General features: G+C 46.7%; 1 protein-coding gene across 4 annotated transcripts in view; it reads left to right on the top strand.

Annotated features, from left to right (window-relative positions):
- Positions 1 to 12,118, top strand: part of NALCN (sodium leak channel, non-selective) — an 871,910-nt gene extending 859,792 nt beyond the window's left edge. For all 4 annotated transcript variants that reach the window (XM_073569511.1, XM_073569510.1, XM_073569508.1 and 1 more), the window contains one exon: positions 9,921 to 12,118. In XM_073569511.1, coding sequence (XP_073425612.1) covers positions 9,921 to 9,927 — 7 coding nt within the window. In that variant the 3' untranslated portion in view covers positions 9,928 to 12,118. The remainder of the gene's footprint in view (positions 1 to 9,920) is intronic.
- The last annotated feature ends 5,912 nt before the right edge of the window (positions 12,119 to 18,030 follow it).

Here is an 18,030-nt window from a genome sequence, read left to right as displayed (position 1 = left end):
ACTGGCACAGGGTCCCTCATAGTGCAATCAAGTGTCTCTGACGGTGGTGGTGCACACCCGCCGTCAGACACACCGCCGTACTATGAGGGGCCCAGTGCCAGTACCGACGCCCACGAGTGGGCCCCCCTTGCTTGGGCAGGGCCCCAGCATTTGCAATCTTTACCTCTCCCTGCTCCTCCGCTGTGTAGTCTGGGCCGTCAAATCCATACTGTGCCTGACACCGTCTGAGCCTGCCTCCTGATGTATAGACATATCTTTTGAATGTGTACGCTATCCATACATGTTATCCGGGGATACGGTACCCTTTCTCACCTTTGTGCAATCACTTGCAAGCCATACTGGGCCTTACACCGTCTGAGACTGCCTCCTGATGTATAGACATATCTTTTGAATGTGTACGCTATCCATACATGTTATCCGGTGATACGGTACCCTTTCTCACCTTTGTGCAATCACTTGCAAGCCATACTGGGCCTTACACCGTCTGAGCCTGCCTCCTGATGTATAGACATATCTTTTGAATGTGTACGCTATCCATACATGTTATCAGGGGATACGGTACCCTTTCTCACCTTTGTGCAATCACTTGCAAGCCATACTGGGCCTTACACCGTCTGAGCCTGCCTCCTGATGTATAGACATATCTTTTGAATGTGTACGCTATCCATACATGTTATCCGGGGATACGGTACCCTTTCTCACCTTTGTGCAATCACGTGCAAACCATACTGGGCCTAACACCGTCTGAGCCTGCCTCCTGATGTATAGACATATCTTTTGAATGTGTACGCTATCCATACATGTTATCCGGGGATACGGTACCCTTTCTCACCTTTGTGCAATCACTTGCAAGCCATACTGGGCCTTACACCGTCTGAGCCTGCCTCCTGATGTATAGACATATCTTTTGAATGTGTACGCTATCCATACATGTTATCCGGGGATACGGTACCCTTTCTCACCTTTGTGCAATCACTTGCAAGCCATACTGGGCCTTACACCGTCTGAGCCTGCCTCCTGATGTATAGACATATCTTTTGAACGTGTACGCTATCCATACATGTTATCCAGGGATACGGTACCCTTTCTCACCTTTGTGCAATCACGTGCAAGCCATACTGGGCCTAACACCGTCTGAGTCTGCCTCCTGATGTATAGACATATCTTTTGAATGTGTACGCTATCCATACATGTTATCCGGGGATACGGTACCCTTTCTCACCTTTGTGCAATCACTCGCAAGCCATACTGGGCCTTACACCGTCTGAGCCTGCCTCCTGATGTATAGACATATCTTTTGAATGTGTACGCTATCCATACATGTTATCCGGGGATACGGTACCCTTTCTCACCTTTGTGCAATCACGTGCAAGCCATACTGGGCCTAACACCGTCTGAGCCTGCCTCCTGATGTATAGACATATCTTTTGAATGTGTACGCTATCCATACATGTTATCCGGGGATACGGTACCCTTTCTCACCTTTGTGCAATCACGTGTAACCCATACTGGGCGTGAGAACGGCTGGCGAGCTGTTAAGCAAGCTACAGCACCTGTGGTTTGCACACGTAAGTTTTTCATTTTTTTCAGGAATGACGGTTAGGCCTAATTCCGGAACTGCGGTTGACCTGCACTTACTGGGAAATCATCGTTCGCGAGTAATAATTGTAATCAGTGATCCCCATCACTAACGTTGTTCAGCGGGTTATCTGCACCTGTAAGCGACAAACGCTGGCCTTTTCAGTGTAGCGCACATGCAGCCACAGACATGTAAGGGCATGACACACCAGTTATTGGCCAATCTCATGTGCCAGAGCCTCACGTGTCCCTCTAGTAAGCCGAACTCGGACCGCAGGGCATGACGGAGTCTCGTTCGTTAACGGAATTAAGCTTGCAATGTGTGCATCTGTTCTGTAGCTGGCATGGTTGAGGTTGCCCGTGTTGAGTCAAATTACGCCGTAGGCTCCACTCCTGGTGGTGCCCTTCTGGACATTCCTTTAAGGTTCAGCTTTGCAACAATACTGCCCACGTAAAACAAACACTTTGCCTTCATGAACGCTGTTTGGAGGGTCATGACTCGTGGGAATAACGCCGCCCAATCAGTTAACCTGCTAGAGAGATCCTTCGTTGCTCCCAAGCATGACATCACACTCCCTAGGAGGAAGGTAATGCCACTGTGGCGACCGTACTCCTGGGGGCGACACAAGTGCACTGATGCCCAGCCACTGCTCGATGAATCTGCTGGTACATTGACCCAGACCACTACATTCCCCTCGCACGCTACCCGGCCTCAATCTGACCCTGATGAAACTCAGGTTACCCTTCTCATATACAGTTCCATCTTACACGGTGACAAAGAGGAAGCTGCAGATGAAAGTGCAGGTTCGGCCCACCCGCCATCAGACACACCACCGTACTATCAGGGGCCCTGTGCCAGTGCCGTCGCCAACGAGTGGGCCCCCCCTGCTTGCTCAGGATCACAGCACTTGCAAGGTTGAAATACTGTGCAGTGAGATGGAAGATGGGGACGACGAGGAGTCCAGACTAGTACAGGGATTCCCTAGCGAGGAGACTTATTTCATTGTTTTCACTGTTGGGACAGCAATTTTTGGGGAGCACTATACTCTGGAGAATGATAGATGGGGCCCACCATACACTGGAACATTCCAAAGGTGGACATCAGACACTGGAGCAGCATTTACAGGGCCCATTATACACTAGAGCATTAGAAATGGGGCCCATTATGTTTGGAGCATTATTTGGGCCCATAAGACAGTGGAGCTTCATCCATGGGGACCAACATATACTGTAGCATTATGTGGAGCTCATCATATACTGTTTCAAACATTATATGGGACCAATGATTCTGTATGGAGAAATAGATGGGCCTCGTCATGAGATGTAAAAAGTGAAGTATTTTTCATTGTACTATACCGCTATTTGTCTGCCGTATCGGAGCATGATGAGTTGTGGTATTATGTGTTAAAGGGGCGCTCTTTCGCCCAGGGCACATGAAAACCTGGAGCCAGCCCTACCCCCCCACAACTTTAGCCAAATAACCCCCATTTTTCAGTGCGTAACTTGTATTATGAAGATAATTAAGGTTGACCAGCTTAAGTAAGAAGAATTGATGCTTTTGGCATTCAAATGAGCACTGTAGGTGTGTTTCCTGTCCTCCTCGCACTGCCGACTTTTATTCCCCATTGACTTACATTGGGTTTCGTGTTTCGGGACGACCCCGACTTTTCCCTATAATCGGCCGATCTTGCTCGACCCGACTTTTGGAAAAGTCGGGTTTCACGAAACGAAACTCGACCATAAAAAACCAAAAGTCGCTCAACTCTACTAATAAGGGTATCATTGGATAAACTGACAGGATAGCAGAAATAATGATAAACACTGTTAGAATTGGAGGTCTGTAGCTAATCTGCAGTAGAGTATTGCATTCCAGTATTGCATTCCAGGTGCCCCTGAGGAAGTGTGGATGAAACGTGCGTGGGGGCAGAGGGACATGTGTCTGGTTCTGCTACAGCCCCAGTTACACTGGCTCTTCATTAAAGGTAAACTATCACTTGCACTTTACTATATCATCTATCCCAAAGCATTTATACTTTAGTAGCCACAATGCTTTTATGAGTATATAATTATATTTGGGTTTATACACATTAGTAGAGTTGAGCGACTTTTGCTTTTTTAGGGTCGCGTTTCGTTTCGTGAAACCCGACTTTTCCAAAAGTCGGGTCGAGCAAGATCGTCCGATTATAGGGAAAAGTCGGGGTTGATATAGAAGAGTTAATGGTTTGTTTTTATATCCCTTTAAATGCCTTTAAGACTTCAATTGCCTTTTGCCTTATTATTGCTAGAATTATTCTTATGTAGACTAGTAGTCTCTGTCTTCAAGGAAACTATACTTGTTATCATATTTATTCTCAACAACATGTTCTGGCTATATTGTAAACAAGATACGACCCTGAGGTGATGGTGGGGGCCAAATGAGCTCCACATATTGAGTCACATATTGCTGTAAATGGTATAAAAACATGTCTTATATTTCATTACGTCAGATAAAGTGATTTGACCACGACCCGTGTGTGTTGAGTCCTTTGTCTCCAAGCGCTTGTCATCAGAAGGGCGACAAAACCTCTCAATCTGGCCTCACTGGTGATCTGGAAAGATCTGACGCTTGGTCAGAACAAAAACAGCTACGACAGTTTGGCGCCCGACGGGGACCGTGGAAACCAGTCTATTCGGAATCCGTATGTGGGAGCTTCCTGGGAGGTTGAAAATGCAGAATCCAGGCTGCAGCAGGTGAGAACATTTATTCTTACATTGATTCTGCATCTGCAACCTCTCTAAGGATGTCCACATACCTCTGGGTAAGACTGTAACAGCACGGTTCAAAAGAACCCACATCACCAGTGAGGGGTGAGTATGTCTGTATGAGAGTTGAATAATAGAGTAATAAGATAATAATTGTCATCTGTATTATCTGTTAAACTGTTCTGGCAATATACTAATATACTAACTGGTTGTGTACTGGTGTACTGTGTAGCACAAAGTCTGGGATAGACTCTGTGCAGTGGTTGTTGTTTTGGATTGGCAGTAAATCATATGAGGCTGTATTTTGTATAGGACTGTGGTTTTTGGTTGCTCTGGTTTTCAATGTTTCTTGTTGTTTAAGAAGTTGGCTTTGGTGTTCTCGGAGTGTCAGTGGACACTGCTGTAGGTTAAAGCGTCAATCAAATCCAAAGTGCAAGATAGTCAGGCTGTGTGAATCCTTGTATATATGTCTATGAGAACCTCTGAATAAGATGAGAGATGAGTAATTGAGTATAAAAAAAGTCCCTGAATGTGATGAATGAATCATCACACATCATTTTTGTGTCAAGAGATTGTTACCTTTCTAGTTGTGGGGGAATCCCGGACAGATGCGTTATAGATATTTCAAATCTACATCTGAGACTGAATGAATTGAGTAATGATATAGCTCGTGTTATATGTGGCATTACATTGCAAAGTTTCCTGAATGCATTTGGCCAGAAAAAGGGCAAGGCATGGTTAATCTCATTATACAGTTATCTGCTCTTACAGTGAAATCCCGTGATTTTGAGTTTTCTTTGTAGAAATTGATTTTGATAAGTCTAAAGAACTACGGAACTCTGTGAAGGACGCTCTGATGGGAGGGGGTAATGATACCGCTGCGCAGTTTTTCTTCTCCCTTCGCTCTTATCTCTGCTGAGTGTGAGCTGTGCTCAAAATTCTCTGTAATTCTATCCATAAGGTACGCGCTGAAAGATTTGTGCATTTTAAAGCAACAGTACTTAATTGAAGTTGGAAGTTAAAAGTAAAATATGGTGCCTAATTTAGAAGGAAATTGCAAGTGATTGATGGTCATTGTAAGTGATTGTTTGGTCATTAATGTGTTTGAACCTGCTTCTAGTTGTGTGATTGATTTGTATAGCAAATTGTGTATCAACAGAGGAGGTAGCCGACTGTACGGCTGATAAAGTAGGTCAGAGTCCTATCACACCTGGGACTTCTTACTTTAGTCAGCAGGTTTTATTGTTGTGGGTGAGAGGCGAGGGTGAGGAGCCCTCTGGATATACCTTGGCAGGCTCACTCTGACTTGCTAAGTGTGGCCTGTAAGACAGAGGTCCAGGCACACTGGGAGGGCATTTCAGAAGAAAGGTGAGCTGTCTAAGGTTCAAATAGCCTTCCCACAACAATCCATGGAGCTGGGCTGGAAGGATGCAGGCCTGATCCTATTCTAGCCAGCTGATCTAGCGGGTGAGAGGCAGAGAGCCTTCCCGCTACATCCTGTAGGTCTACTGGGTGAGAGGCAAGGAGCCTTCCCGCTACACCTTGGCAGGCTCTCTCTGACTTGCTAAGTGTGGCCTGTAAGACAGAGGTCCAGGCACACTGGGAGGGCATTTCAGAAGAAAGGTGAGCTGTCGGCAGAAAAAGGTTGAAGCCATGGCAACTTTTTCTGTGTACCGTCGGTGCCCCCAATGAGATCCAAGAGAGCTATGCAAATTGAAAAAGACAGAGAAGAAAGGAAGCAGTAATACAGGTTGGACCAATTTTAAAAAAAAAAAGGCAAAAATACCACAGTGTGAATGTTTGGATGTACAAAAAAGCACAGACAAGGGAAGAAAATAGCAAGGGAATAAATGATGCTTGAGAATGAATGTGCAGCAGTGTGGAAGGTGTATTATGAATGTTTTGATTGACAAAGAGTAACCAGAGACTCAGACAAAACAGATGGACTTGTAAACACTGTGATCAGACTCAGACAAACCCAGACTGAATAGCTACTTGTGTGACCTGTGCTACTGACCTAAGCGAGTTGCGCTAAATCCTGTCCAGACAAGATCATATGTAGTGACATAAGAAGCTGACATAATAGAGTGGGTAGTGGGGACATTGACCTTTGAGGAGTAAGCTGACAGTAGACATCAGATGACCAACCCCATCAGTGCGACTAGAATAAGAAAGATGCAGGTGTATTATCCCTGGTGCCCCTCTGACCAGCTAGCTTTGTTGAAACAGTTGCCTGACCCTGAAGACCAACCATTCCCATTTTACAGACACATAAAGGAAGTACAGCAGACATATAAGTGTACCTGGGCAGACCTAGAGAGGTTGGTGAGTTTAAAGGCAGGTGACGCACTAGGACATATAATTAAGACACACACAGATGTGACAAAGAATCAGGCTTGGGGCATGGATGATAAATCTGCACTGTCTGGGGAGATATACTGTGAGTCACTAAGACAATGGGCTACAGTGGAACAATCAGAGCAGTCTGTACTCCTGATTAACGTGACACAGCAAAGAGGAGAGAGTGTAGAGATGTACTTTGGACGGTTACAGCTGAAATGGGCAGACATGGGGTACATTTGCATAAACCCACTTGATGTTAGAATACTGGTGAATGCATTCATTGACGGTATGAACAAAGACTTGCGAGACGCAGTACAGACAGCCAGACCTGAATGGAGACATGTAGATCCGAAAGACCTCCTTAAGGTAGCTAAAGAAATTGAGCAAACAAGTACAATAAAACGACCTGTCATGTATGCTGGAGCACAAGGAAAACAGTGGAGACGTAGTAAGGTACCAAGGGACCTAGAAACAGTGAGGTGCTGGAATTGTGGTACTTACAAAACTTATTGTTAGTGACAATACCCCTATGAATTTACTGGGAGCAGATGTGCTGAGTGCGATCCAGGCCACCATACAGTACTCTCCTGAGGGTATTACAGTCACAAGTCCCCTCTCAGATAAACATTTGTGTAAGATTGCGGCAATGGTGTATATGACAAAAGCGGTGAAACTAACACCTGACACCAAAATGCCTGAGGATGAGGAAATGGGACAGGTGGCAGACACTGTTTGGGCAAGGGGAAAAACGGATGTGGGTCAGTTGCCCATTCCCCCTGTCATGATTAAAATGAAAGAAGGAACCACTCCCCCTTGTTTAAAACAATACCCCTTGAGCCTAGCAATATCAATAGCCAAATCAATTGCCCCGAGCAGAGATATTAGAGAGTATGTTAAGGCAGGGGTTCTGGTGCAAAGAAACCCCCCCTTTGGACTGCAAAGATCTTCCCCCTGTGACACCACTTTGTATCCCATTAGGAAAAAAGAAAAAAAAAAAAAAGGAACTCAAGGGTTTGCTGACACTTACAGAAAGGTTCATGACTTAAGGGCTATTAATGATGATACAGTGAGTGTGACCTCAATCGTCCCTAACACACACACACAATATTGTCACAGATCCCAGTAATGTCAAAATGTTTCACAGTCATTGATTTAGCAGGTGCATTTTTCTCTGTACCCCTGCACACAGACTGTCAGTATCTTTCTCCTTTACTCATAGAGGTGAACAATATTGTTGGACAGTCCACCCACAAAAGGGGGAAAGAAACCCCCTGCCATCTATTCAGCAGCGATGGCAGGGATCCTTGAGTAGTGGCCATCACCTCATCCGCTGATTGTACTATTACAGTACGTGGATGACCCTAAGGGTTGCAAGGTCTCACGTGACAAATTACAGTATTACAAACAAAAGGTGACATTTGTTGGGACATTATATTGCCGAAGGTACCAGACACCTGACAGGAAACAGGCAATTCAAGATCTCCCTCTACCCAGGTCACCTAAGCATCTATGCATCTTCCTAGGTTTAGTGACCCGGGACCTCACACAAAATCGATTGTGTCTGTGCGGTAGGAGCAGCCGCACTACTAGGAAAGGCATGTGAGATCACACTGACGTTTCTTTTGACAATCTATTCCCCACATGACATCCATGCCATACTCCTACAAGTTCAACCAAAACATCTGTCTATGGCCAGACAGCTCCGACTTGAGTGTGCTCTACTAATTCCTGAGTATGTCACCCTCAAAAGATGTAACGTTCTGAATCCAGCCACCCTCCTGCCTGTGGATTCAGAAAAGGGGGAATTGGTGACCGTATTAGTGAGTGAGGAAGGATACTTTGACATGACGCATGAACATGTCTGCATAGAACTGATGAGTCTGGAGACAGTTGGGTTTGCACACGTTCATGAAAAACCTGTTCCTAATGCAGACTTTGAGTTTCTTTTTTGTAGATGGCCCCAGATACCACCAGGATGGACGATTCTACACTGGGTATGCAGTAGTATCCTCACATGAGGTAATCCGAGCGGAACCACTCTCTCCTCACATGTCGGCGCAGGAGGCAGAGTTGAAGGCACTCACTGAGGCGTGTAGAGCCGCTGCAGGTAAAGTCGCTAATATTTTCACAGATTCGAAGCCCATTAAAAATGCAGAGCTGGTGAAACAATTGATGGAGGCATTGATGTTACCAGTCCAGGTTGGCATTGTCAAGGTAAAAGCACACACAAAGGTGACTCCGTGGAGGTAGAGGGCAATAGAAGGGCGAACAAGGCTGCTAAAATAGCACAAGGTGGCCTAGAGAGAGCAGTGGATGGTGGCGGGGAGTCAGCGTATTCCAGCCACATTGGGTCTAGATGTCCTGAAATCCCTCCGGCAAAAGGCTGCCCAAACAGAGAAGGTACACCGGAGGAGACTGGGAGCTGAGCTGAACTCAAATGGAGTATGGGAGAATAAGGATAAATTGTGCCCACCAAAGTCCCTGTTCCCAATCATGGCGCAAGCAGCTCATGGCCCCACTCACATCTCAAAAAGTCACATGTGTGCCATGGTAGATGCCTTCTGGATCGCTCCTGGTTTCAGTTACGCAGCGAAACTTGTACAATCATGCCTCATCTGTGCACAGCACAACCCAGGTAGAACAGTAAAAGTCCCTAAGAAAGCGACATCTAGGCCTCTCTACCCGTTTCAGAGACTGCAGATTGACGACATACAGCTACCAAGGTAGGAGTGTATGCAAATATCCTAGTATGTGTAGATCTCTTCTCTGGTTGGCCGGAAGCATATCCGGTAAAATGTGCAAATGCTAAAATGACTACAGACAAACTGATGAAAGAACTGATCTGCAGGTATGGTGTCCCAGAAGCCACAGAAACAGATAGGGGTACACACTTCACGGGAGAAATAATGAGGGCAGTCATGCAGGCCCTGGGTGTACAGCAAACATTTCATACACCATATAGGCCACAAAGTAGTGGGAAAGTGGAAAGACTAAATGGGACACTTAAACTGAAAATTCAAAAGGCCATGGCAGACACAGGAAAGAGCTGGGTAGAGTGCTTGCCTCTTGCACTCTTTTCAGTTAGACACACTCCAAATAGAAAGAGAGGCTTGTCTCCCTTTGAAGTCCTGTTTGGTAGTGCACCAAAGACTGGTCTGTACTTCCCACAGGTGCTACAAATGCAACACGGTTGTATGTCCAGGCCTAGCAGGAAAGACTTAATGTGGTGCATAAACATGTGTTCTCATACATTCCAGATCCTAATGCCAGTGCAGATGTGCATCAGCTGAATCCAGGTGATTGGGTGGTTATACGCAGACACGTGAGAAGGATCCGGGACCCACGATTTGACGGCCCCTTCCAAGTCCAGCTGACCACATCCACTTCAGTAAAACTTGAGGGAAAGTCCACCTGGATCCATGCCAGTCACTGCAAGAAGGTCCTGTCAACAGCAGAATGACTGTTCTCCTCATCACCTTGCTGGCAGTGACAGGGTTACTGCACTCTACAGAGACACAGGACAAACTCTTAAATGCTGATTGGGACAACAAACTTATTCGGCATCATGCTCTTCTTATAAAGGACATGGAAGGACAGAAACCGAAAGACTGTTGGATCTGTATACACAGCCCTGTATCCGCGAGGACTATGCCGTTCTTAGCCTTACCTCTGGAGACATGGGAGGTATTAACCCCACACTGCATATACAATGAGACTTGGACTCAATCTAGGTGTGCCCCGTGATATATCTGCCTCAATGACTATAGTCGAATGGGCCGCTAATCGCTGGTTTCAGTTTAATATAACGCGGCCTAAAGGTACAAATGTGGTGGCGGGAATATGATTCAGATGTCGGAAATATGGTCGCCAGGAGGAGGACTGAAATCCCTCACTCAGACCCTATTCCCAATGATGGACGGTGGTTCAGTCTTCAACACACTGGAGCAGACACCTGTGGTGAGGACAATAATTGCTTCCGCATATACACTCATGATCAAACACAGGTTAATAAGACGATGTACCAGGATGGTATTGAAGGCTGTAGAGCTTCTATGGGTAAAATAATAAGGAAAGAAAGGGGTAAATGTACATCTGGTATAAGGGGAAAACCAATGAATAATACTTGGTGTGCCCATAAGCCTGCAGTAGGTCAGGACTTTTGAGTTTATACCAATGTATACAGACCCCGGGTCACGTTTGTGTTCTCCCTGAAGGAGTATTCTTGGTTTGTGGACATCGAGCCTACAGGTGGGAAGGCCAGACATAAGAGGGGTCTGCACTCTTGCTAAACTGACACCAGCCACTTTCATAGTTCCTCATAGTAAAATAGACACAGCAGCAGTCCCAATTCACACTTTGTATAGAAGGGCTGCAGACAATAAGCCCCAGCCAAATGGTAGGCCGCATCTAGTAGAGATGGGGATAACAAAATATTCAGTAGTATGCTAATATACCCCTTCATAACACAACTGTGGGATAAATTAGTGGAAGGTACCGACTACCTGGACGATCAGATTTTCCAGATTCTTGAAGTTCTAAATGAGACTAATACAATACAGAGACAATTAATGACAGTTACTAACCAGCATTCTATAGTACTAGATTACCTGACAGCAAAAGGAGGAGGAATGTGTCAAATAATTGGTCCCACCTGTTGTGACTATATTGACCCTGCTGGCAATCTCCAGATCGGGGCCAGTATAGACAGAATAGGTGAACTTAGAGACCAATGGTTAAAACAACACAGCGCAAAGAGAGACTCCTGGTGGGGTAACACATTCTCTTTCCTAAATCCAGTAAATTGGTTTAATGGCTTAGTAGGATGGATTTTTGGCATTATATAGACTTGTATGCAAATTTTGTTGGTTTGCTAATTGCTTTATGTAGCCGTAAAAGCGCTAATATATGTATTACTTAAGCTACTGAATAATGTATGCATAAAAAAAGAATCTAAGGCTGAACCTTCTGTAGTGTACCATAGACCCCAGGTGGCCATTGCTGATGGGGAAAGTGAGTGTCCACACTGAGGGTGGATGGGCGAAGCAGGTAGGAAGCCCCCTTATGGGTACTAGACCCATGAGACAGTAGCTCCTATGTGGACATCAGCTGACCCTGTGGCAAAGGTTATACCATTTACAAAAGGGGGAAATTGATATAGAAGAGTTAATGGTTTGCTTTTATATCCCTTTAAATGCCTTTAAGACTTCAATTGCCTTTTGCCTTATTATTGCTAGAATTATTCTTATGTAGACTAGTAGTCTCTGTCTTCAAGGAAACTATACTTGTTATCATATTTATTCTCAACAACATGTTCTGGCTATATTGTAAACAAGATACGACCCTGAGGTGATGGTGGGGGCCAAATGAGCTCCACATATTGAGTCACATATTGCTGTAAATGGTATAAAAACATGTCTTATATTTCATTACGTCAGATAAAGTGATTTGACCACGACCCGTGTGTGTTGAGTCCTTTGTCTCCAAGCGCTTGTCATCAGAAGGGCGACAAAACCTCTCAATCTGGCCTCACTGGTGATCTGGAAAGATCTGACGCTTGGTCAGAACAAAAACAGCTACGACAGGGTCGTCCCGAAACACGAAACCCAATGTAAGTCAATGGGGAATAAAAGTCGGCAGTGAGAGGAGGACAGGAAACACACCTACAGTGCCCATTTGAATGCCAAAAGCATCAATTCTTCTTACTTAAGCTTGTCAACCTTAATTAACTTCATAATACAAGTTACGCACTGAAAAATGGGGGTTATTTGGCTAAATTTGTGGGGGGGGAGGTCTGGCTGCAGGTTTTCATGTGCCCTGGGCGAAAGAGCGCCCCTTTAACACATACCACAACTCATCATGCTCCGATACGGCAGCGAAATAGCGGTATAGTACAATGAAAAATACCTCTCTTTTTACATCTCATGACGAGGCCCATCTATTTCTCCATACAAAATCATTGGTCCCATATAATGTTTGAAACAGTATATGATGAGCTCCACATAATGCTACAGTATATGTTGGTCCCCATGGATGAAGCTCCACTGTCTTATGGGCCCAAATAATGCTCCAAACATAATGGGCCCCATTTCTAATGCTCTAGTGTATAATGGGCCCTGTAAATGCTGCTCCAGTGTCTGATGTCCACCTTTGGAATGTTCCAGTGTATGGTGGGCCCCATCTATCATTCTCCAGAGTATAGTGCTCCCCAAAAATTGCTGTCCCAACATAGAAAACAATCAAATAAGTCTCCTCGCTAGGGAATCCCTGTACTTGTCTGGACAGGTGCTGTAGCTTGCTTAACAGCTCGCCAGCCGTTCTCACGCCCAGTATGGATTGCACGTGATTGCACAAAGGTTAGAAAGGGTACCGTATCCCTGGATAACATGTATGGATAGCGTACACATTCAAAATATATGTCTATACAGCATGAGGCAGGCTCAGACGGTGTTAGGCCCAGTATGGATTGCACGTCATTGCACAAAGGTTAGAAGGGGTACCGTATCCCCGGATAACATGTATGGATAGCGTACACATTCAAAATATATGTCTATACAGCATGAGGCAGGCTCAGACGGTGTTAGGCCCAGTATGGATTGCACGTGATTGCACAAAGGTTAGAAGGGGTACCGTATCCCCGGATAACATGTATGGATAGCGTACACATTCAAAATATATGTCTATACAGCATGAGGCAGGCTCAGACGGTGTTAGGCCCAGTATGGATTGCACGTCATTGCACAAAGGTTAGAAAGGGTACCGTATCCCTGGATGACATGTATGGATAGCGTACACATTCAAAATATATGTCTATACAGCATGAGGCAGGCTCAGACGGTGTTAGGCCCAGTATGGATTGCACGTCATTGCACAAAGGTTAGAAAGGGTACCGTATCCCTGGATAACATGTATGGATAGCGTACACATTCAAAATATATGTCTATACAGCATGAGGCAGGCTCAGACGGTGTTAGGCCCAGTATGGATTGCACGTCATTGCACAAAGTTTAGAAGGGGTAACGTATCCCCGGATAACATGTATGGATAGCGTACACATTCAAAATATATGTCTATACATCAGGAGGCAGGCTCAGACGGTGTCAGGCACAGTATGGATTTGACGGCCCAGATTACACAGCGGAGGAGCAGGGAGAGGTAAAGATTGCAAATGCTGGGGCCCTGCCCAAGCAAGGGGGACCCACTCGTGGGCGTCGGTACTGGCACTGGGCCCCTCATAGTACAGCGGTGTGTCTGACGGCGGGTGTGCACCACCACCGTCAGAGACACTTGATTGCACTATGAGGGACCCTGTGCCAGTGCCCGCGCCCAAGAGTCGGCCTACCCACCTGTCCAGGGCAACGGCACTCGCACGGTGTCGTGCGCTAGGTGGTGACCCCGGCCATGGGGGGGGAGGCAGCACAGTTAGGGAGTTTTAGAAAGTGGCATATGTTGATGTTGGACATTCAACTGATGCAAAAGGCGAAATAGGTGAAGTACCACGAAGAGGTGGACCAAAGCAAGCCATTTTTCTGTCACCCTATGTGTCATCAGGGGAAGGTGGGACAAAATCCTTGGAAACCCATGCGTGGTTCATTTTAATGAAGGTTAGATCATCCACATTTTGGGTTGACAGACGGGTCCTTTTTTCTGTCAGGATTGATCCAGCTGCACTGAAGACTCTTTCCGATAGCACACTTGCAGCTGGGCAAGCGAGCTCCTGTAAGGCATATTGGGCCAATTCAGGCCAGGTGTCCAGTTTAGCGGCCCAATAGTCAAAGGGGAATGACCTGTGTGGGAGAACATCGATATGGGAGGAAAAGTAGTTTGTAACCATAGTTGACAACTGCTGTCTCCTGTCACTTTCCATCGATGCAGTATTACTAGTTGTGTGAGCGGTATTTGAAAAATCAGTCCACAACATTGTCATGAAACCCCTGTCTCCAACGCCACTTCTGCTGTGTGCACCACGAACACCTCTGCCAAGCTGCCCCCGGCCCGTACGGCTCGTGTGAGAACCATCACCGCTGCTGTGTGCTGCGAATGCCTCAAGCAACCGATTTACCAGAGTTGCTTGTTTATTAGCCAATATTAGGTCAAGGTTCTCCTGTGGCATGATGTTTTGTAATTTGCCTTTATAGCGTGGATCCAGGATGCTGGCCAACCAGTAGTCGTCATCGTTCATCATTTTGGCAATGCGGGGGTCCCTTTTTAGGATCCGCAAGGCATAATCTGACATGTGGGCCAATGTTCCCGGTGTCAATGATGCACTGCGAGTGCTGGGTGGAGGAGCACTTTCTGGCAAATCCACATCCCTCCAGTCACGCACAAACCCTGTACCAGACCTTGCCACGCCAACATTTTCACTTGCCCCACGAGATGCATCCTATTCCCCTAAGTAATCATCCCCATCATCCTCCTCCTCCTCCTCCTCTTCTTCCTCCACCTCGTCCAGGAGAGGTCCCTGAGCAGACAATGGCTGAATGTCATCAAGGATTCCCTCCTCCTCTTCCTCCTCATCAACATTGGCTGCAGACGCCTGCTCCTTAAGGTGCATCAAAGTTTGCATGAGCAGACGCATAAGTGGGATGCTCATGCTTAGGATGGCGTCGTCTGCGCTTACCAGCCGTGTGCATTCCTCAAAACACTGAAGGACTTTACAAAGGTATTTCAGCTTCGACCACTGCACGCCTGTCAACTCCATGTCTGCTCTCAAAGTGCCTGGCCGTGTATCCTCCCACAAATGCATTATGGCCTGCCTCTGCTCGCACAGCCGCTCCACCATGTGCAGGGTGGAGTTCCACCTTGTTGCAATGTCGATAATGAGGCGGTGGTTGGGAAGGTGGAGCAATCGCTGCAGCTTCTGCATACGAACGGAGTGTACAGGCGACCGGCGGATGTGCGCGCACAGTCTTCGCACCTTCTGGAGCAGGGCTGTTAACTCCGGATAATTTTTGAGGAAGCACTGCACCACCAGGTTCAAGGTGTGAGCCAAGCAAGGTATGTGGCTGAGTTTTGAAAGGGCTATGGCTGCCACAAAATTACGGCCGTTATCACTAACTACCTTGCCTGCCTCAAGATGTACACTGCCCAGCCATGACTCAGTTTGTCGCTTCAAGTACTCGGCCAGCACCTCGGCGGTGTGTCTGTCGCCCAAACACATCATCTGCAACACAGCCTGCTGACACTTTCCACTAGCTGCTCGATAGGGGGACACATCGTGTGCAACAGTGGCAGCTGCAGATGGAGTGCTCGTATGACTGCGCTCTGTGGACGAGCTGTCGCTTCTGGAGGAGGAGGAGGGTCGAACGCCTACAGCCAACTGTTTCCTAGACCGTGGGCTAGGCAGCACTGTCCCACCACCGCTGTCCCCTGTGGACCCTGCATCCACCACATTAACCCAGTGCGCAGTGATGGACACGTAACGGCCCTGGCCATGCCGACTGGACCATGCATCAGTTGTGAGGTGCACCTTTCCACTCACTGACTGCTTGAGTGCATGGACAATGCGGTCTTTCACATGATGGTGGAGGGCTGGGATGGCTTTGCGAGAGAAGAAGTGGCAACTGGGTAGGTCATAGCGTGGTACTGCATAGGCCATGAGTTCGCGGAAAGCTGTGCTTTCCACCAACCGAAAGGGCATCATCTCAAACGAGATTAGTTTGGCAATGTGGGCGTTCAAACCCAGTGTACGCGGATGAGAGACTGAGTACTTTCTTGACCTACTCATAGTGTCTGGGAGGGTGAGCTGGACTTGAGAGCTGCATATGGTGGAAGTAGCGGTGGACAGGGCGGACTGAGAGAGGGTTGATGATGGTGATGGAGTTGGTGTTCTTTCTGATGGCCTAGAATCAGTCTTTCATTGATATAACAGTGGGATTCCCTGACTGCTGTGGCCTTGCAACGACACCTCAACATTTGCTGCTGTGCTAACCGGTGTGCTTACAGTGGGGGAAACAATGTAGCGTTGCTGACTACCTTCGTTGTGATCAGTTGCACATGTGGCACTTGAGGTTTGGTGTTGTGTCCACGCTTGCAAGTGCATGCTGGTTAAATGTCTAAGCATGCAACTGGTATTCAAATTTTTCAGATTTTTCCCTCAGCTAAAGGTCTTTGCGCACTTCTTACAGATAACCTTGGCCTGATCATGAGGATTTTTTTCAAAAAACTGCCACACTGCACTCTTCCTACTTTGGCAGACATTTTGCGACCTAGCACGCTGTGATCTTTTGACCCTCTGGACAAGCTGTCCAGCAACTCTTTTGATGTTTGGAACCTGTCTTTGGAGTGCTCCGGGCCTGCCAGATAACAGCTGTTGCGATGTCGATGTCTGCTGTGGATGCTCCTCATCTGAGCTATTGGAAGCAGCACCCTCTTCCCCAATGGATGCCAATCTGGGTCAACAACTGGGTCATCCATCACCTCCTCTTCTATGTCATGTGCACCTTTCTCTGTGTCACCGTGTATGGTGGTATAGTGTGCGGGAAGGGGCACCTGAGTCTCATCAGGGTCAAAATCTGGCTCTGTACACTGCGAGGACAATGTAGTGCTCTGAGTGAATGTACCAGCAGAATCATCCATCAGCGGCTGTGCATCAGTGCACTCCATGTCAGATTCATCTTGGCCTGGGTAATTCACCATTTGACTTGATAATCCAGGCATGGTATGTGAAAACAGCTCCATGGAGTAATCAGTAGTATGGCCTGCGTCATCCTTCAATCTTGGTTGGGGTGAAGGACACAAGGAAAGGTGTGGTTCATGAACATGAGCCTCCAATGACGACTCAGTGCTTTTACTTTTTACAACTGAAGAAGAGGAGGCGATAGAGCTGGAGGCTGAGTCAGCAATGTAAGACAAAACTTTTTCCTGATGCTCTGCCTTTAAAAGCGGTTTGCCAACTCCTAGAAAACTAAGCGTTCGAGGCCTTATGTAGACAGACGATGACGCAGGGTCAGCACCTCCTGCATTTGGTCCTATTTTGCTCTTGCCACTACCATCAGATCCACCACCAACACCATCATTACCAGCTGCCAACCCCCGCCCAATTCCACGGCCTCTTCCACCAGCCTTCCTCATTTTTGGTAGAAATGTAGACAAAATCCAACAAACTATATAGTAATGTAAAACAAGGTACAAGGTGTCTATAGGACAGGGGAGTTTTAGAATTTCTGCACACACTTGTGGACAGTGGACACTTGTGGATTGTGTGCGGCCCACTGATATCTGAGCGCTATGTGACACGCTCGATGGCACAGCTGCCTGTGACCAAAGTGACGAGAGGATAATGGAGATTTTGAATCTCTGCGTACACTTGTGGACAGTGGACACTTGTGGATTGTGTGCGGCCCACTGATATCTGAGCGCTATGTGACA

This window comes from Dendrobates tinctorius, unplaced genomic scaffold (assembly GCF_039654945.1).
Source record: "Dendrobates tinctorius isolate UK_male_01 unplaced genomic scaffold, ASM3965494v1 ptg000026l, whole genome shotgun sequence".
NCBI classification, from domain to species: domain Eukaryota; kingdom Metazoa; phylum Chordata; class Amphibia; order Anura; family Dendrobatidae; genus Dendrobates; species Dendrobates tinctorius.
This window is presented reverse-complemented; position numbering and strand designations above follow the sequence as displayed.